Raw genomic sequence first — 21160 nt, 5'->3', positions numbered from 1 at the left:
TTTTTGAATTCGGTTTGCTAATATTTTGTTGAGTATTTTTGCATCTATGTTCAACAGGGATATTGGTCTGTAATTTTCTTTTTTTGTGGTGTCTTTGCCTGGTTTTGTTATTAGAGTGATTTTGGCCTCATTGAATGAGTTTGGGAGTATTCCCTCCTCTTCTACTTTTTGGAAAACTAAGGAGGTTGGGTATTATGTCTTCACTAAATGTTTGATAACATTCGGCGGTAAAGCCATCTGGAACAGGGGTTTTGTTCTTAGGTAGTTTTTTTATTACTGATTTAATTTCATTGCTGGTAATTGGTCTGTTCAGATTTTCTGTTTCTGGGTCAGCTTTGAAAGGTTGTATTTTTCTAGAAAGCTGTCCATTTACTCTAGCTTATTCAGTTTGTTAGTATATAATTTTTCATAGTGTTCTCTAATAATGCTTTGTATTTCTGTGGTGTCCATAGTGATTTTTCCTCTCTCATTTCTGATTCTGTTTATGTGTGTAGACCCTCTTTTTTTCTTGATAAGTCTAGCTAGGGGTTTATCTATTTTGTTTATTTTCTCAAAGAACCAGCTTCTGCTTTCATTGATTCTTTCTTTTGTTTTATTCTTCTCAATTTTATTTAATTCTGCTCTAATCTTTATTATGTCCCTCTTTCTACTGACTTTGGGCCTCAATTGTTCTTCTTTTTCTAGTTTCATTAATTGCGAGTTTAGACTGTTCTTATGGGATTCTTCTTCTTTTCTGAGGTAGGCCTGTATTGCAATATACTTTCCTCTTAGCACAGCCTTGGCTGAGTCCCACAGATTTTGCGATGTTGAATCATTGTCATCATTTGTCTCCATATATTGCTTGATCTCTGTTTTTATTTGGTCATTGATCCATTGGTTATTTAGGAGCATGTTGTGAAGCCTCCATGGTTTGTGGGATTTTTCATTTTCTTTGCATAATTTATTTCTAGTTTCATACCTTTCTGGTCTGAGAAACTGGTTGGTACAATTTAATCTTTTTGAATTTAGCGAGGCTCTTTTTGTGGCCTATGATATGGTCCATTCTTGAAAATGTTCCATGTGCACTTGAGAAGAATGTGTATTCTGCTGCTTTCGGGTGTAGAGTTCTGTAGATGTCAGGTCCATCTGTTCTAATGTGTTATTCAGTGCTTCTTTCGCCTTACTTATTTTCTGTCTGGTTGATCTGTCCTTTGGAGTGAGTGGAGTGTTGACGTCTTGTAGAATGAATGCATTACATTCTATTTCATCTTTTAATTCTGTTAGTATTTGTTTCACATATGTAGGTTCTCCTGTGTTGAGTGCATAGATATTTAATAATGGTTATATCTTCTTTTTGGATTGACCCCTTTATCATTATGTAATGTCCATCTTTGTCTCTTGTGACTTTCTTTGTTTTGAAGTCGATTTTGTCTGATACAAGTACTGCAACTCCTGCTTTTTTCTATTAGTTGCATGAAATATCTTTTTCCATCCCTTCACTTTTAGTCTGTGTATATCTTTGGGTTTAAAGTGAGTCTCTTGTAGGCAGCATAGAGATGGGTCTTGTTTTTTATCCATTCAGTGACTCTATGTCTTTTTATGGGTGCATTCAGGCCATTTACATTGAGGGTGATTATCGGTAGATATGTACTTATTGCCATTGCAGGCTTTAGATTTGTGGTTACCAGAGGTTCAAGGGTAACTTCCTTACTATCTAAGGGTCTAACTTAACTCACTTAATATGCTATTACAAACACAGTCTAAAAGTTTTCTTTTTCTCCTCCTTTTTCTTCCTCCTCCATTCTTTATATATTAGGTATCATATTCTGTACTCTTTGTCTATCCCTTGATTGACTTTGGGGATAGTTCATTTAATCTTGCAAGTTGCCTAGTCATTAACTGTTCTACTTTCTTTACTGTGGTTTTACCACCTCTGATGACAGCTATTACACCTTAGGAACCCTTCCATCTATAGCAGTCCCTCCAAAATACACTGTAGAGAGTTTGTGGGAGGTAAATTCTCTCAGCTTTTGCTTATCTGAAAATTGTTTAATCCCTCCTTCAAATTTAAATGATAATCTTGCCAGATAAAGAACTCTTGGTTCAAGGCCCTTCTGCTTCGTTGCATTAAATACATCATGCCACTCCCTTCTGGCCTGTAAGGTTTCTGCTGAGAAGTCTCATGATAGCCTGATGGGCTTTCCTTTGTATGTGATCTTATTTCTCTTTCTGGCTGCGTTTAATAGTCTGTCCTTACCCTTGATCTTTGCCATTTTAATTACTATATATCTTGGTGTTGTCTTCCTTGGGTCCCCTGTGTTGGGAGATCTGTGCACCTCCATGGCCTGAAAGACTATCTCCTCCCCCAGATTGGGGAACTTCTCAGCAATCACCTCCTCAAAGACACTTGCTATCCGTTTTTCTCTCTGTTCTTCTTATGGTACCCCTATAATGCAAATATTGTTCCATTTGGATTGGTCACACAGTTCTCTCAATATTCTTTCATTCTTAGAGATCCTTTTTTCTCTCTGTGCCTCAGCTTTTTGTATTCCTCTGATTTGTATTTCATTTATCATCTCCTCTACCGTATCTAATCTGCTTTTAAAACTTTCCATTTTATGTTTAATTTCTGGTACTGTGTCCCGTAATGATTGGATCTCCAACTGGAATTCCTCCCTGAGTTCTTGAATATTTTTCTGTACCTCCATTAGCATGTTAATGATTTTTATTTTGAAATCCCTTTCAGGCCGATTCATGAGGTTGATTTCATTTGAGTCTTTCTCAGGGGCTGTATTCATATTCATAATTTTACTCTCAACCAGGTTCCTTTGGTGTTTCATATTTGTATATGGTGCCCTCTAGTGCTCAGAAGCTCTACTCTCTGGAGCTGCTGAGCCCCTGAAGCAATGTCGGGGGTCATAGGGGAGTGGTATTGGTGCCTGGGGGGAGGAAAGAGCTGTTTCCTGCTTCCCGGCTGCTGTGCCTGTCTCCACTGCCTGAGCCAGTGGGCTCACTGAGCACACAGGTATAAGGCTCTATGCTTTGTGTTTGTAGTTGCTGTAGACAGGGCTTCCCTCTGGCTGGCCTAATGCCAGGGTTGGGTTTGCCGGTTTGCAAGCCAGGTGGGGCTGGCTGGGAGAAAGGTGCAGTAGGCTGCTTATCATGGAGGTGATCCTTGGAGCTGTGTAGCCAGCCAGGGAGCTGGAGTTACTGAAGATCGTGAAAGTTCCCAACCTCCTGGGCTGAGTACACTAGGACAATTTTGTCTGCCTCTCCTTTCTCCTGAGCAATAAGCTCTGTGCAATCCTTGGCCCTTTAGCAGCCCTCTTGCTGTTAGGAAGTCTCTCAGACTGCCCACCTTTCTTTCGTCCCAGAGCAGCCGGATATGGATCCCTACTTTCCACAAGCAGCTGGAATCTCAGTCTCTCCAGGTATTCTGCCAGTCTTAGCTTTCCAACCCCCTAATCATGAGAGTACCATGAAAACACCATGAAATGTAGGTTTGTGCTCCCAGATCAGATCTCCAGAGTTAGGTATTCAGCAGTCCCAGCCTCCACTCCCTCCCTGCTCTGTTTATCTTCCTTCCCCTGGAGAACTGGGGTGAGGGAAGGGCTTGGATCCTGCCGGGCCACGGCTTTGGTACTTTGCTCTGTGAGATTTATTCTTTTCTCCAGGTGTATGCAGTTCGGCACAGTCCTCTTTCCTGTTGCTCTTTTAGGATTAGTTGTATTAGTTATATTTTCATATTATATGCGGCTTTAGGAGGAAGCCTCTGTCTCACCTCTCATGCCGCCATGTTTTCAGCTGGTGCTCCAGATGTTTCTTCATTCTGTCCAGCCTCACCAGTGGAAGTGTTCAAGTAAAGAAAGGTATCGATCAGGCTTCTGCTCTGCCACATCCTGCCTCCCCTCCTGCAAAAAGCCTGAGACTCTGCTTCCTCCAGGAGAGGGCAATGGCCTCCAGGGCTGCCCCTCCCTCCCTGCAGGCTGAAGCCAGAGATCTGTTGCAGTCAGTTTGCTTTATGGAACAGGTCAGAGGCTCTTCCCAGCAGGAGACAAAGTCTACATACCCGGGTACGGGGTCCGGGGTGGGGGCAAGGGACATAGGCTACTTTTGCCAATGTACTCATCGCTTGCATTTTCTGTTGGAATTCTGGGGTCTCTGATCCTGCACCAATGGAAAAGGACCTCATCATGGAGACTACCACCAGAGACTGCTTCTCTGGGTGCCATAACCTGTGGAGGGCCAGGCCAACAGAACCCTGGGTGCTTCAACAGGGCTTCCCAGGCTGGGTTCCTTGGGAGGCAGGAGGCCACCTGGCTTTCCAGAGGCTTGGGAGAAGTTCTGCCAGAAATGGCTCCTCAGCAGCGCCTGACTGCCAGTGAGGTCACATCTTTCTTGTGCTTATTAGCCTCTTCTTTTCCCAGATAGGAAGGGACCGCACCCTGTTAGGCAGGAAAATAGATATGAGTGGGATGGAAAGAGAATAAGGCCAGAAAAAAAGCCCACTAAAAATGACCCAGAGTGAATCAGTTAAAGCTCAAAAAGCCAGGAGCAACTTGGCCTGGAATGTTTGAATATTCCCCAGAAAGAAAGGAGGGTACCTCAGCATAGCCCATGGCTTTATTGTGTTAATCATGCAGGCCCAGCTTGTTTTTTTAACTTTTACCTACATGCTGTTTTTTTTTCTCCTTCGGCCCTAATCAAGTAGTTTGAAATCTGGGCGATTAACAATGGCAAGCAAACCCAGCATAAAGAACATAGTCACAGGCAGTAAGGATTCCATCTTAAAAATAAGATTGCATTTTAATAAGCAGGAAGTTAAGAAGTAAGATTCTTAACTTACTCTTTAGCAAACAGACAATAACTCAGCCCACCTTGGGGGCCGGGCAGGCAGTCTTGTTTGATATGCTCCCAGACCAAGAAGGCTGGGCTCCCAGGGAGAAATCACAGCAGGAAGTTGCTTGTGTTAAGTTAGTTCTAAGTATTATTCAAAGACCACCTAACAGGTCTGCACCCCCAGCCCTTAGTTACATTCCTGAAGAATCCTTAAAAGGGGGAACCCCCAACCTCTTGGGGTGCTCCCTCCCTGAGGTCGCCCACACTTTCTAAGTGCGTAACCTTTTCACTTTAAACTCTATCTTTTCAACCTTTCAGGGTGCTGCTCTCTGAGGTCGCCTGCACTTTTTCTCTAAGTAACTTTAAATAAAACTTTTCCTCTGCTTCACTACTGTGTCTCTGCCTTTCAATTCTTTTTTTGCCCTGGGGACAAGGACCAAGGAAAATACACAACACTCCCCTCAACAACCCCACCCCATCTTCAAGGAATATACAGGTCAGCCTGACCTCAGAGACTTGCGGCTTACCAAAGGTTCCAGGTCTAGCAAAGCCCTGGGCAGGTGCTGAGGACGCCGCAGAGGAGAGGTTGCTGCCCGATGCACCCACCCCAGGGTCAGGGGTGTTCTGACCAAAGGTGGGTGTGGATGTGCCTGGAATGGAGAGACCGCAAAGAACTGTGACAACTAGGCCCAGAAGCAGATGGTGTCAAAGCAGGCAGTAATGAACTGGGGGAAGGTCTGCTTGCAAGCGCATCCCCACAGGATCCCTTAGCCTGCACCACTGTCCAGCTCACCCCTCGGTAAGGAAGCACACGGGGTGACTAGGTCCTAACCCCTGTGCTCCAGGTGAGCTGGAGCACACCCCCCACCACCAGTGGCAGCAGAGCACAAGCCCCTGAGCTGCCCTTTGGCCACCTGGGGAGAACCTTTGCACTCCCTTGGCCACCAAGGCACAGCAGAGGGGACACTGAATGGACCTCCCTTCTCTCAAGACTAATGTTATGTCTACTCCCCATTTACCTGCCCCCTCTCCTCTACTTCACTGCAGCCCCACCCCACAGTCAGCCCCCATCCTCCCACAGGCTCAGTCTCCTACACACGCTTGCCCTCATGGAGTCTCCTGCCCAGTGCTGGGCTACCCTCCACAGCGGCTCTCTGGGAAGATCCTCTCACATGTATCTGTATCTGTCTAGGCCTGAGGTGGGGTGGGTGCCCCCTGAGGTTCTGACCTTGCACATAATCTTCCCCCCAACCCGACCTCTGGGGGGTCACACCTTATCACAACCCAGAACTGCTCTTGCCCCCAGATCTTGGCTGCGAGCACAGTGCTGTCTCTGCTCCCCATGCTGACTGCACCCACTCCGGATTCTCTGCCTCATCAGGGCCTGTAGTCAGCCCCCTGCCCCTCCTGCTCCCTGTGCTATTTAACCAAGTTGAGTTTACTCTCTATCCACTGATTTTAGGTCCACACCTCAAGACTGAATGTTGCTGGGCAGACACAACTGTGCTGACTGGCCTTGCTTCAAATTCCTAACCACAATTTTCCAGACTTCAGAACTGCCCGGCACAGCTCTCACACGTCGTTTTCTCCCCCTCTCCAAAATGACTACTGAGAGAGGCCCTCCTTGGTACACATCTCCCCCTAACCCGCGCCAAGGAGCTTTTATATTCAGTGAAGAAAATGGAAGCTGTCAGGGTCAAAACTCCTTATCATGCATCTTCCACATGGCAAATAAAATCACTTCCTTCTGCCTGAAATTCCACAGTGACTTCCATTAGTACTTTAACAAAAACATTTAAAAAGGCCATAAATGATCTTCCTTTGTGCTTATCTCTTAATGTCATTTTATCCCACTTTCCCTTTTAAACTCTAGCCACACCTGGCTCTTCTCTGCTCATGAAAACATAAGCTCGTCTCTGCCTTCGGGCCTTTGCTTCTGTGTTTGCAATGCCCTCACCCCCAGCCACTGTCCCTGCTCCCAACTCTGGAACTACAGCCATGACCTCAGTTTGCTATTGTCTCAGAAAGGCTGCCGCTGACTACCTAAATAGCTCCTCAGGTCATGAGTTACACTGCTACCTAATGCTGTTTACAGATAACATCTGTGATAACATCTGTCTCTTCACCACAGCGTATAGCTCCAAGGCAGAGACTGTGTCGGCACTTAAAACAGCATCTGGCACTGTAGACCGAGCCCATTCCAAATCTGACCTGAAAACACAGATGTGTTCTGAGGCATGCTGGCCACGTGGCAGGCAAAGGGTGTGCTCTGGCCAGCTGCACCCAGGAAGTTCTCACTCAAGCCTCCTCAAAAGGGGCCATGCTGCCAGTGGTCCCACTCTGTCCTGCCCCAAAGCCAAATGCCCCAGTGGTGGAGCTGCTGTGGGGGGCAGCCACGCTCATCCCAAAGCCCCACTGCCAGCGGGGCCTGCTGACACCCCAGATATGAAGGACGATGAGATGGTGCTGCCGCCAAACACTGAACTACTGGTCCCGCTGCTGGTGGTCTGGGTCGTAGCTCCAAAGCGTGAGGTGGTGGCTGCAAAAAAGGAGGAAACAGCTGTGGTGCTGCCAAAGGCTGGATGGGTGCTGGAGGGGCTGCCAAAGAGAAAGGCTGCGGGTTTCAAGCCATGAAAACCTGACCACACAGTGCTGCCAAAGGCCGACTGGGGTGGGGCCGGGGCTGCTGAGCTTCCAAAAGGAAAGGAGCTGCTGAAGCTGGGGGCCCAGGTTGGTTTGGCAGCTGCCATCTGCTCTCTTTCAGTGGCCCCGAACATGAGCTGTGGGGTGACTCCAGTATAGGAAGGGACGGGGGGCCTGGTGCCAGAACCAAAGGGAATGTTGAAGGCTGCGGTGGTGGTGCTGCTAAATGTCAGTGCAGGCGTCCAGGCTGGCTCGGGGTGATGGAGGTGGAGGTTGTGAGGGTGCCACTGAAGCCACCAAAACTGCCGGTGCTGCTGCCAGCAGCTGTCTGGACGGTGCCGGGCAGGGACTGGCCGAAGGTGATGGCTGTTGTTGGAGCAGGCGTGGCCAGAGCCTGCCAAACTGGAGTATGGAGCCCATGGCTGGGCAGAGCTGGCAGCAGAGGCAAGGGGGGACCCAAAGAGGACAGGCTGGGCAGTGGACGCAGTGGGGCTGGTCATGCTGCTCACAGTGCTGGTCACACTGCTCACACCAAAGCCAAAGACAGGCTTCGGGGCGGAGTCTGCGGCTGTGCCGGTGGTGGTCCCCCAAGCCGCTGCTGAGGGGACAGTGACATTAGCCAGGCCAGGGAACAGAGGGGCATTCGTGCTAGTGCCTGAAGTAGTTGTCTGACTGAAGGAGGAAGGAGTTGACAAGGGCACAGATGTAGATAGGCCTGTGCTGCTAAAAACAGGACTGAAAGTGAGGGGCAGGCTGCTGGTAGTCGGGGTGTGGGCAGAGCTGGAAGATGCAGCAGTTGTGACATGGGAACGGCTGGATGGCACAGGACCCTCATTACCACTTTTAGGTGGAGCCACAAAGATGGGCTTGAACATGCTGAAGACACAGCAGGGTTAGCAGTTGGGCTGTTCAGCATTCCAAACAGAACACTGGGCTTCAGGGTGAGGCCTGGGGCAGGCGGGACATGGGCTTTGGCAGATGTCTCAGCCTGAGAGGCTGGAGGTGACTTGGTGGCATCACTGGCTTGTATTGCAGGAGAGGCAGGGGTCAGCCCTGAGAAAGGGGCAGTGGATCTGGAGTCTGAGGAGGAGCCGGGGAGGGGCCCTGGCTGTGAAGAGCCAAGAGGGCCCAGAAGGCCAGGTGTCTGCAGGGGCAAATGGGCTGTGGGGGTGGCTGACAGGAAAATACATATGAGTGGGGTGGAAAGAGTACAGGGTCAGTAAAGCCCCCTAGAAAGGACTTGGTTAACCAGTTAAATCTAGAAATCCAGAAAAGACTCAGAGTTAGTGAGTTAATCAGTTAAAGCTCAAAAGATCAAGAGAAACTTGGCCTTGAAGGTTTGAATAGTCCCCAGATAAAAGTATCTGAGCACAGCCCATGTCTTCATTGTTGTCAATTAGATCATTGTATGATTTACTCTAGCCTGCTAAAAGGCCCACCTATAAACAGCAAAGTAAAGACAAGGAGATCCCACCTTAAAGCCAAAATTGTATTTTGAAAAAAAAACCAAGAAGTTTCAGAAGAAAGATTCTTAACATACTCTTTAGCAAACAAATAACTCTGCCCACCTTGGAGGAAAGGCAGACAGTCTTGATAGGCTAATTCTGAAGAATTACCTAGAGGACTGATGAGTAGCTTAATGTCTCATCAAAGATACTTGAGACCACTTAACAAGCCCACACCCTAGCCCTCTGTCACATTCCTGAAAAATCTTTAAAAGGGGGAACCCCCAACCTTTCACTGTGCTCCTATGTGAGGTCACCCGCACTTTCTAAGTGCATAACCTTTTGATTTTAAACTCCCTCTTTTCAACCTTTCAGGGTGCTGTGCTCCTCTCTCTGAGGTCGCCTGCACTTCCTAGGTGCATAACTTCAACTCTTCCCAACCTTTCAGGGCACTCCTCTCTCTGAAGTCGCCCACACTTTCTAAGTGTGTGACCTTTTAATCTTAAAATCCTTCTCTCCAACCTTTCAGGGTGCTCCTCTCTCTCTGAGGTCACCTGCACTTCTTTCTCACTAAGTAACTTTAAATAAAACTTTTACTCTGATTCACTACTGTGTCTCTGCCCTTCAATTCTTTGTCACGGCAGTGACAAGAATGGAGGAAAATACACAATGCCTCCCCCCAACATTGCCACTGCAGCAGATTCTAGGAAGAAGAACAGAAAATGTCAACTATGGTATCTCAAACGTGATGGTATTTGGTGCTCCAGAAGCCTTGCTGGGCCAGGGATTCAGGAGTCAACAAATATGACTAATCGATACCACAGGTTCTTAAAGTATTCATTCCTCAAAATCAAGGAAGTGCTCCTTATTTCTACCCTTCACAGATAATAAGACAGACAGCAGGGGATAAAACTTGGCCTAGCAGGAGTTAAATGTGTGGACATGAGGAAAATCCAATCATCTGAACTCAAGCATGGCTCAGAGCAGCTAAGGAATGGGGCTGCAAACCAGCAGCCATCTGACTACCAAAACGGGGCTGCCTTCTCCAGCTTTAAGGGCGGTAGGCCCTTCCCTACAATCTGTTCCTGATGAGATGGTTCTGAAGCCATCAGGCCTGCATCAGCTCAGGTGTGCTAAACCAGAGCAGGTTCAACCTTTTTAGCGACTGACAGGCATGCTGCTTTCACGTTAGCCTAACCAGAGGCTGATGGCACTGTGTGCTCCAAAGAAAGCTCTCCCACTCACCTGGGAAAGATGGTAGGCCCAGGGGGTTTGGCTTCTTCAGGAAGATGATGTACTTGGGGAGAAACAGTGGGTTAGTCATTGGGGCTTGGGGGGAGGCTGAGGAAGCAGCAGTCCCAGCAGCAGGCAGGGCGAGAGTAGAAGCCGGTGGAGTGGCAGGTGGGTTCACACTGTCAGAGTTCGAGGCAGTTTCTAAGGAAGAAAGAAAGAAAGGATTGTCCTCCCTTGTAGGAGAATTCTTTCCAAGGGCATCACAGAGCACGGGGAGGCTCAGGGATTCGGGGGAACTCGTGTAGAAATGCTTCCTCTCAATCTCAGTGCTCACTGTGCTCGGAGTCCACTGAGAACCCAAGGAGTGGATTTCTCAGAGGAGAAAGACCAAAATAAAACCAAAGGGAACCATCTCTGGAGTGTGAAATTAACCCACATTCCTTACCAGTCTTATCCTCGAAGTCCCTCTTCAGCCACTGTGACTGAGCTTGCTTCTGCCGGTCATAATCTTCGGTCGTGATTGAGTGGCCGGGCAAGGGAGCTGGAGGCTACCAAGAGAAAAAGGAGAAGCCAAGCCAGTCAGAAGGCAGTGAAAGAAACCTATAGTGACCCTTCCATTCCTGAGATGCAGGGGAGCCAAGCTGGGGTGGGCAGGGGTGGGTGGACAGACCATACCAAGATCAGCGGGATCCCTCGCCTGGAGGGCACCAGGGGAAACTTGCGTCTGCGTGGCTGGGAGCTGCTGGGTGTCGCTGGAGAATCCCAGGAGTTCTGCTCCCTACATGTGGTTGTATCTGCAACTAAAGTATCAGACTTACTTTCTTCCTCCTCTCTTCCAGAAACGGAGAGGTTTGTCTATCCAGCCTAGTTTTTAATACTGAACTTTCACTAGGTGTCTCTGAGATTCTATCTTCCACGGTTTGGGCTCTTGGATGGTGTTGGCAAGATTATTTCTAACAGTCAAGATGATGTGAAGTGGTAATTGCTCCAAATGCGTGCACATGGTTGCTTACTGGACAGAAATTGCCTGGACGGCTCAGATTCCCCCACCTAGGCTTACCTTACCCCAAACCTCCCAGGTGGCCTGGGTTATGCTATACGAGTCTGGGCCACACCCTTACCAGACCGTAAAGCCCAAAGGACAGGAATGTCTCTCTCTGTAACTACCAAGGCCCACACAAATCAAGGCTCAGTACGTGTTTGCAGTGGGTCGTGGTCCATGCGCCCTCCATACACACTACCACCAACACATGCCACGCATTCATCAACTTACCCTGTTCTCCCTGGGACTCCTTGTCTACCAGCGGAGCAGAAGAGCCAGATTCCTGAGAAACATCCTCTTCTCTGTAGGAGGAAGAGGCACAATTAAGTTTAGAAAAGTACTGGATAACTTCTTATACCCTCCTAACTACCAACTGACCAAAGTTTAAACAATCATGACTAAGATCTCAGTGTGTCAAGACAACAAAAAAGAAGCAAATCCCTAAAGAAATGAAGGGAGGCAGTTCACAGAAGCCACAGAGACACCTTTGTCTTAAAACAAGCAGAAAACAATCTTCAGAACCTTACATACAACCTGCCAAGTTTCTGAGAGTCCTAGTCACACCTCCATCTCTAAGAAAATGGCATTCTAGTTGGGCCCTAGGGAGTCAGCTGGGGTCTAGAATGTGAAGCCTGCTGCCCACTCCCATCAGTCACTCTGTTCACTCTGTCCCGTGCAAGCCCTTCCCCTTACGTCCCAGCCCCTCACGCTGCAGCATGAGGGGAAGCAGAGGCCGGTGTGGTCACTGTGTGATGACTGCAAGAGACGAGAGCGATTCAGGGTGGCACCATCTCTGCCCTTTAGATGTGAACCGCTTTGATTCTCCAAATCGGAGACTCAGAAAGCCTAAGAACCAAGTAAATTTCCCTCCTTTCCCACCCTCTCATTAATCCACACAGCATATCACCGATTACCTTATTTTCTTTGCTGGCCTCTCTGGTGTCTGCGAGCAGGATGAGGCTGGGCTGGAGAATGTTGAGGCACTGGGACGCCTCTTCCGGAGCTAAAAGTCAAACAAGTAACGTGACTGACCCTAGGGAATAACGTAGGATCCGACCTTCAACATCATTCTGTGGCTCTAATCCATCACTGTATATAAAGCCTACTTTTCAAGTGACTAAAAAACATTTCTTTGTGAAATGGGGCTTCTGAAAAGTGAGTCAATTGCCAGTATTTGAAAGGGCTGTCATTGGCCAAAGTCAGAAAAGTTGCATCAGAAAGAGCAGCTACACTATGCTGAGGATCATGAAATGTTTATAAAATATCATCAGTTCATAATGATAACACAGCAAGAACCTCACTGGTCACCTTTGCAGTTAGCTACGGCATCAGTGCCTGCTTATTATCCTGCCACTCCTATAGGTAGGGCTTGTTTTTCTATCTAGAATTACACAGACCTTCAGTTAACAAATGCAGAGGGAAGGACAGAATTAGAACATCACCATTTTGCCACAATGGACATAGACAAAGGTGATATACGGCCGCTAAAATCAGGTGAAAAGCTCATAGGAACAATAAATGAAAGGATCAGACTGACACCTGAGCCCAGTGGGAGGCAACCACACAGCACGTGCTCCCTATGTGATGCGATCAGAAGTGCACAGCAGCACCTCTGCCCAAATCACTGAATTTGAAACTAATCAAGCCTCAGGAGCCAACTGCCCATTTACCGGGAAAATAGGGATAGAGTACACGTCAAAATGGCGCCATGACGATGAAAACAAAATCCAGAATGTAGTAAATTCTATAGAACATAATGACTCATACTTTTCAAAAGCAAGAAAAAGCGTAGTGATAGTACCATAGATTAGGAGTCTAAGAGAGGCCCGACATCCCCGCCGCGGGGGAGGGCGCGCGGCCGCCGCCCCAGCCCGTGTGCTTCGCGCCTGCGGCGGTGGCGGCGGCAGCCGGGCAGCGCGCCCTCGGCTCCCGCGCCGGGAGCCTGACAGCTGGAGGCCGCCAGGAGGCGCCGGCCGCACGGGGCCCGAGCGCCTGGGTAGGCGGTGTTGTCAGGCCGGCAAACGGCCACCTGCGGCTCCTCGGGGGAGGTGGGGAGCCAAGGCGCTGGGAGCCGGGCCCCGCAACAGGTGAAGCCGGCGTCCTGGTGGGGCCCGTGCGCCCCGGGGGTGTGTCTGGCGCGCCCCCAGGACCGCGGAGGGGTTCTGCCACCGCGGGGAGCTCGCCGAGCCCGCCGGCTGGCCTGAGAAGCGCGCCCAGGGAGGCGGAGGCCCCAGGGCACGCGCTCCTCCCGCGGCTGTCCCCGCAGCAGCCGCGACCCGGGGGGCTGCTACCCGCTGGGCTGTTCGGCCGGCAGTGGGAACGCGACCTCTGCCCCCGGGGGACCAGCGGGCGGCGGGGGGCGCGACACTCGCCCCGCTCCCGGCGCAGCGCTCCCAGCATCCTCGCTCCGCTCAGGCCTGTTAAAAAGTTCAAGATGATTTTTACCCTGCCTGCTTGTTAGGCCATCAGATACAGCCTTGTATAAATGCTAAGTCTGAAGCTCTGAGTGTGAATTAAGTACCCTGAAATGTAAATGACAGTACTTATTTAAAATAATAGTAATTGGTGGCACTTCTTTAATGTTTACTATGGACAATGTTGACTCTTGGACACTTTACATGTACTGCCTCACAACTATCTTATGAAGTAGGTCAAAATCATTATTTCCATAAGTGTACAACCTAACCTTCAGATTTTTTGTTACATATATTAAATTAAATACCTGTAATGCTCAAAACCTGAATGCAAAGAACCCACTTCTGCCACACCACCAGGTGCGTGTACCTGAGAGATGCCTCCAGTGGAAGTGTAGGAACTGGTAATGGCACTGCGGCTGGACATACAGACGCCACATGTGCACGTGCTTGTCAAGGAGCTCACAGCAGAGGTGAGGGGTCTCTTACGCAGCTCACCATCTGAGCTCTGGGAACTGAGGCCTCTCTTCAGAGGCCCAGGCCTAACAGGGAAATAAAAGGGTAAAACACAGATGTGCTACTGAAAGGCACCAACACTGTTTTAAGGCTTCATCCACGGTCACAAAATTGTTCTAACGTAATGAAAAAGGATAATGTTGTTAATTTTACTGTTAATTCAGCTAAACATGTCTCACAAAGTCAGAAAGGGAAAAGCTCAGTATTTTAAAAATTAAATGTATGATTCTACTTATATATGCTCTAGGAAACGCACACAAATCTATAGTGACAGAATGGGGACCAATGGATGCCTGGCAACAGGGGCAGGATGAGATGGAGGTTTTAAGGCTTCACCAAGGGGCATGGGGAAACTTCTGGCAGTAATGGTGATGTTCATTATCTTGACTGTGGTGATGGTTTCATGGGTGTGAAATTTAGACAAAAGTTATTGTGGCAAGTTACTCAAAATGTTCCTCTCTGATTTCAAAGAGGAAAATTTATAGGACAATAATTCTGATAAGGATACATGTCAAAATTGATCAAATGGTACACTTCAAAGAGGCACAGTTTATTTATGTCAATTATACCTCAAAAAACATGTTTAAAAAAATTAGGAGGAATCAACCACTTTTTCTAAGATTCAAACTGAAACAGAAATTCCCTAAACATCTTTCTTATGAAATAGTCATCCAACCTTTGTGACAGCTCAGACGGCTCACTGTCTCCTGGCTGATGAATGCCAACCACAGACCAGTTTATTCCTACACTGGATGCAAACATACTTTCTCTTTCACTTACTTCACCTATGGATCCCCATCAGGAGCCAAGCCAAGCCAATTGTCCTCCTTTCATGTGATAGTCCTTCAGATTTTTGCAGGCCATTATCCTTCCCTCCCTCATTTCTTTACACCCCTGAGGTTTTTCTCCTCTGGGCTAGTGCTTATGTACCTTTAGAACCCCCTCACCCTGTGACATCTTGAGTTGCTTCACTCTCTCGCAGAGAATTTCAGTTTGTGTCTGCCTCCTCTTGCAGGGCTGCACAGCCAAACAGCAGCACTCTGTGGAGAGCAAGACTAAGGCATTCAGGACCACCACTGACCTGCCTACTCCTAGTCTTTGTTCTGCTATCAGCCCAGAGTAGGAGCATGTTAAGCTTTTTTGGCAGCCATATCACAGTGCTGACTCAATTTAAAAATGTAACTTACCCCAAGCCTTTTCACACACATTTCCAGCCTCTTTCCCTCCCAGCCAATTATTCCTCAAATATAACTAAGCGCAAAGGCAGAAATCTCACATTTTTCTTAAATTTCGTACTGCTGCATTCTATCCATTGCACAAACCTTGTGATCTTTTTGTTACATACTTGGTTATTCAATGTATCTACAAACCCTCTTAGCTTTAGCATACATTATTCATATTAATGAAAAATAGTAAAAAGAATTAGACAAAATAGTTATTGTGGCAAGTTACTCAAAATGTTCCTCTCTGAGTTCAAAGAGGAAAACTTACAGGTCAATAAGTCTGACAATGACGTTTTCCCTAACAGAAAACCTCACCCAGATGGTTTCTCACTTACTTAGGCACAAAAGCAGCAGGGACTCCGTTGGCCACCACAGGCTTTAAAGCTGAATGACCACTCCCACTGCTGTCATGGCACCTGTGACAAATCGCAAACCCTCAGTTAGATGATACAACTTCTCCTTTAAAGCATACTTTCATATTCCTGGGATCTTATACTCTTTCTACAGAACATAGGTTCATGCTAGACAAGAAAAGTTTGCTTCAGATCTCAAAGATTCAGGAATGTCAATTTATTCTAGGACTGTACTAATCTAATAAGAAAAGTATAAAAATGCATCAAGACCTTTTGAACTATTCAGATGTACTGATTATTTGCTAACTTCTCACCAAAGCACTTCAATCACAAATTTAATATCCTACCATCCGTAAACTAAAGACAAAAAACACTTCAGCGACCCACCTACACACATCCCCCAGTGCTCTCACTTAGTTCAGTCTGTAAGAGAAGAACTTCACAGGTCACAGAGAGGGGCCTGCGCATGGTGCACATAATCACTGCTTATTCTAATTATGGGAAAGACAATACAGAGCCCTCAGTTATAGGCTCACTGGGGTCTAGACAAATTACCAACCCGGAGAACATGAGAAACCTGTTTTGACCATAAGAATAGTTATTTTCTCTCTGACCTCCAACACACCATCTCCCTCTGCCACTCCTGCTTAGTTGGCTGACATGAGCTCAGACTGCTCACTTGTAAAGCATATCCCTAGTATTCATAACCTGATCTTCCAACATTACTTCCAATCAATCTTCCAATGAGCACACTTGCATTTATTAGTATTTCCTTACCTAATTTTGCCATCTACAGTATCAAAGATAGGCAGCTGTGAACCTGCAGGTTATGGCCAACCTGGTGTAACTGATGAGGACAATGGTTCTATTTCTCAAATGCAGGGCCCACTGTCTCCTCAGAGCATGTTTCCTTGACCACCTTATATACAGAGATCCCCCTTTCTCATGACCCTTTTATAGCACTGCTTTTTAAAAATCTTTATATACTTACAATCTATAATTACCCTGTTTCATTGATTACCCAAGTCCCAGGAGACCTTTGCTTGCTCACTGCTCTATCCACAGTATCTGGAGTAGGCTCTGGCACATGGTGGGTCTTGGAATTTGTTGAGTTACAAGAAAAATTCTTAACTGACTCCTTGGAAAGCCACAAGCAGTTCTGCAGCTTTCTCAGCACCTTCAGCTTCCTCTCTTTCCATCGAGGAAACAGACTGCTTCCTCTATTTTTGTTACATTTTCAAAAACCAAATAATGAAACTGGTTTCACTCTCATTACTCATAAAGCTACCATACTCCAGTCTTCACTGTTCTTTGCTAAGTATTTCCTTCAGCACAAACATGACACCTAAGCTGATGGTCACCCAAATAACTGACCACCACAAGGGGAAGACTTTCAGCATTCTCTCAAAATAAAATTTAACACATTTATATCAAAAGTATGAAGCTCATGTGGCCAGTAACTGTCAGCTTTTCTCTAGAACTTATGGAAAAGGTATATTACAAAATGTATGTAACCTGTGCCTAATGAGTTGTTACCAACTCTTCCATGAAAGCCAAAGAAGGGGACCTGCTGTTCACACACAGGAGGTGGCCTCTGATTCTTTTGGGGAGTGATCTCTCTTTCAACAAATCCCAGGAGCCCGTGTGGGAGGCACGCTGAGTACTCTGTGGGGCATGTTACCTTCTTTTATCCTCCTGAGCAGCAGCAGATCTTTGGTCTTCCTCCTCCTCCACTGTCCTTCTCTTCCTCTTCCAATGTTCGAGGGCATGCAGAACAGCCTCCTTTGACCACGGGTCTGGGGCATTATGGATCTGCGCTGCTCTGTAACAGAAAACAGGATTCTAGCATTAAGATATTCTGATTATCATGCTACAGAGCATGGACTTCAGGTGCTGGAAATCAGAAGCTATCCAACAAGCAAAAGGGTAATTTATACACTCACACAAATTGCTCTTAGCTGTTAAAGCTACAGTCTTGGGAAAAACTAAAAAAATTAAAAACTGCTCAATAACTAGAACTTGAGATTTCTCCTTCATATAAGGAGCTTATTCCTTTCCTTTGAGTTACAGTTATTCTGTCAGATGAACAACTGTAGGAGAATAAAGTGGACACACTGGGAGTCTTCTCCTTCAGCAATGCTCACATTGGAAAATTAGCCAGGTTGCTCCCAGGAGGAGCGATCCTCACTGTCGAAGGCCTGCACTCCACTCTGGAATCACCAGGAGACAGCACACGCTTCCTGTGACCGCCATTCCAGCACAGCGTGGGAAGCACACAGGAATACTGGGCCTGCTGGACTGGGTATCGTCTTGGAGGTGTTATGCCAAAGTGGTGTGGTGAAGTACCACAGACCCTGTGGAGAATGGGAGACACATTATGGAATCAAAGCAGCTTAGAAGAATGACAGAAAATTTAAATCACTTACAAACCCTGTGGGTTCAGTTATTTTCCAGAGAGCTTCAGCCTCTAAGCAACACAAAACACAGCATTTTTATAGCAACTTTCCCCCATTCCATCTAAGGGCAGAAAGTGGCAGCTACTTAACAGCTGTGCCTCCAATGGATTCAACTTTGAGGGGGAAATTGAAAACCTGTCCACACAAGTAAAACTACAGTGGAAGAAAAGTGTGTGTAAGGACGTGCAGGGAGAAATTTTACAAGAATCCTTCAATCTTTTACGCTAAGTCATCAGAAATATACACCCAAAGTCAAACGTTTTAAAAACCTGAATGTTCACCTTTTCAAATAAATGTACTTATCAAGAATCTAGTGTTGTCACCAAAGTTTTGAATTTTGTTGTTATCACTCAGCTACTGGGACTAAATGAAAACACAAATCTTTTTAATCTAACCATCTTTATCAGCCAAGTTATATCCATCAAGGAGGTTTCCTGGGTACACCTCTTGGAGCTCAGCTGATAACAATGTATTGGTCCAAACAAAAAAGTAACAAAACCTATTATAGTACTATGCTTTAAAGACAGAAGATATTTTCACCTGAAGTAGGGATATTTCAAGTGATTTACCAAGTATTCTGCTAACCCCATACTGTATTAAAGTTCAGAGCTTTAAGAACTGAAAGAAGGATTTGCAACAACGTGGATGGGGCTAGAGGGTATCATGCTCAGTGAAATAAGCCAGGTGGAGAAAGGCAAGTATCAGATGATTTCACTCATCTGTGGAGTATAAGAACAAAGCAAAAGCTGAAGGAACAAAACAGCAGCAGACTCACAGAACCCGAGAATGGACTAACAGATACCAAAGGGAAAGGGACTGGGAAGGGTGGGTGGGAAGGGAGGGAGAAGGGGAATGAGGGGCATTAGGATCAACGTACATGATGTAAGGGGTGGGCACGGGGAGGGCAGTATAGCACACAGAGAAGACAAGTAGTGACTATATAGCATCTCCCTACGCTGATGGACTGACTGTAATGGGGTATGAGGGGGGACTTTATAACAGGGGGAGTCTAGTAACCACAGTGTTGCTCATGTAACTGTACACTAATGATACCAAAAAAAATTAAAAAAATAAAAACAAAATAAAAGGAATAGAAAAATGACCAAAAAAAAAAAAAAAGAACTGAAAGAAGGGAACAGTTCTGGCAGCACATCTCATAGCAAAGGCTGAAGAGAGGCAGGACACGCGCGCACCAAGGTGTTTAAATAGGTGAAAACTGCATAGAACCCACTTAGGACTTCAGAAAAAAAAAGATTTCAAAGTCAAGTCCTCGGTCTGGGGAGGTCAGCGAGTCTTACCGGCGGGAAGGCCTCCAAGGGGACTCGAGGAAAGGAGTGGGGACTGAGGGCTGAATGGGATCGCGGCGGGCCGAGGGAGCCGGCGGGGCGGGGCTTGCGGGGCGAGCGCGGCCTGCGAGGAAGGCCGGGCGGCGGTCACGCCCTCTCCGCCGGGTCCTGGCCTCCGGGAGGAGGGCCGGCTGCGGGGGGCGGAGCTTGCTGAGAAAACTTCCCATTAAGAGAGTGCGGCGGGTCGGTCCGTTGAACGGCGTCAGCAGCTCTACCAGACTCCCTTCGCCAGCCCGCCTGGGCCAGAGGCGAGGCGAGCGATATGCGTTGGCGGCGCGCATTCCAAAGTTGCCGGGAGACGGCGCGCGAATGCCATCTCGGGGCTCGCGGCTCAGTGGCCCCCCCAGGCCGCGGTAGCCCCCCAGCCAGCTCGGCCAGAGCGGCCGTTGTAGGCACCAGGTACACAGCACGAGACCCATTGGCGAGACAGAAAAAAAGGAAAAGAAAAGCATTTAAGTCCTTCATAAAAGTCAATTGGTATAATGTGAACTTTTTTTCTTTTTTTATTTTTTATTGATATACACTGCTCTGAAGGTTTCACAAGAGAAACAATGTAGTTACTACATTCACCCATATTATCGAGTCTCCCCCATACCCCATTGCAGTCGCTGTCCACCAGCGTAGCATGATGCCACGGAGTCCCTACTTGTCTTCTCTGAGCTGTACTGTCTTCCCCATGACTCCACACACACCATGTGCACCAATCATAATACCCCTGAATCCCCTTCTCCCTCCCATACCCCTCCCCTTTGGTAACCCCTAGGTCCTTCTCGGAGTCTGTGAGTCTGCTGCTGTTTTGTTCCTTCAGATTTGCTTTGTTGTTATACTCCACAAATGAGGAAAATCATTTGGTACTTGTCTTTCTCTGCTTGGCTTATTTCACTGAGCATAATACCCTCTAGCTCCACCCATGTTGTTGCAAATGGCAGTATTTGTTTTTTTCTTATGGCTGAATAATGTTCCATTTTGCATTATGTACCACCTCTTCTTTATCCATTCATCTACTGATGGACACTTATGTTGCTTCCATATCTTGCTATTGTAAATAATGCTGCAATAAACATAGGGGTGCATATGTCTTTTTGAGTCTGGGATCTTGTTTCTTTGGGTAAATTCCTAGGAGTGGAATTCCTTGGTCAAATGGTATTTCTATTTTGTTTTTTGAGGAACCCCCATGTTGCTTTCCAGAATGGTTGAACTAATTTACATTCCCAGTGTCAGTGTAGTAGGGTTCCCCTTTCTCCGCATCCTCACTAGCATTTGTTGTTGCTAGCCTTTTTGAGGTTGGCCATCCTAAGTGGTGTGATGTGATATCTCTTTGTGGTTTTAATTTGCATTTCCCTGATAATTAGTAATGTGAGGCATCTTTTCACATGCCTGTTGGCCATCTGAATCTCTTCTTTGGAGAAGTGTCTGTTCAGATCCTCTGCCCATTTTTTAATTGTGTTATTTGCTTTTTGTTTGTTGAGGCATGTGAGTTCTTTATATATTTTGGATGTTAATGCTTTATTGGATATGTTGTTTACAAATATATTCTCCCATATTCTGGGTGCCTTTTTGTTCTACTGATGATGTCCTTTGCTGTAGCTTGATGTAGTCACATTTGTCCACTGTTGCTTTTGTTTCCCTTACGGGAGGAGAAGGCGCATAAATGGAATTTTGGGACTTGCG

The 21160-nt window shown here is 46.8% G+C and overlaps 1 protein-coding gene across 1 annotated transcript; it reads right to left on the bottom strand.

Annotated features, from left to right (window-relative positions):
• Positions 1-4038: 4038 nt before the first annotated feature.
• On the bottom strand, positions 4039-19770 carry LOC118928084 (nuclear envelope pore membrane protein POM 121-like). The gene is given in 15 exon segments (XM_057487978.1): positions 4039-4424; positions 5346-5468; positions 7030-7126; positions 7129-7232; positions 7235-7357; positions 10152-10340; positions 10585-10687; positions 10749-10939; positions 11413-11483; positions 12096-12184; positions 13966-14137; positions 15670-15750; positions 17369-17507; positions 17803-18041; positions 19442-19770. Coding segments are annotated over 15 exon segments (2088 nt in total). The 3' UTR covers positions 4039-4386.
• Between the last annotated feature and the right edge of the window lie 1390 nt (positions 19771-21160).

Source organism: Manis pentadactyla, chromosome 10 (genome assembly GCF_030020395.1).
Source record: "Manis pentadactyla isolate mManPen7 chromosome 10, mManPen7.hap1, whole genome shotgun sequence".
NCBI classification, from domain to species: Eukaryota; Metazoa; Chordata; class Mammalia; order Pholidota; family Manidae; genus Manis; species Manis pentadactyla.
This window is presented reverse-complemented; position numbering and strand designations above follow the sequence as displayed.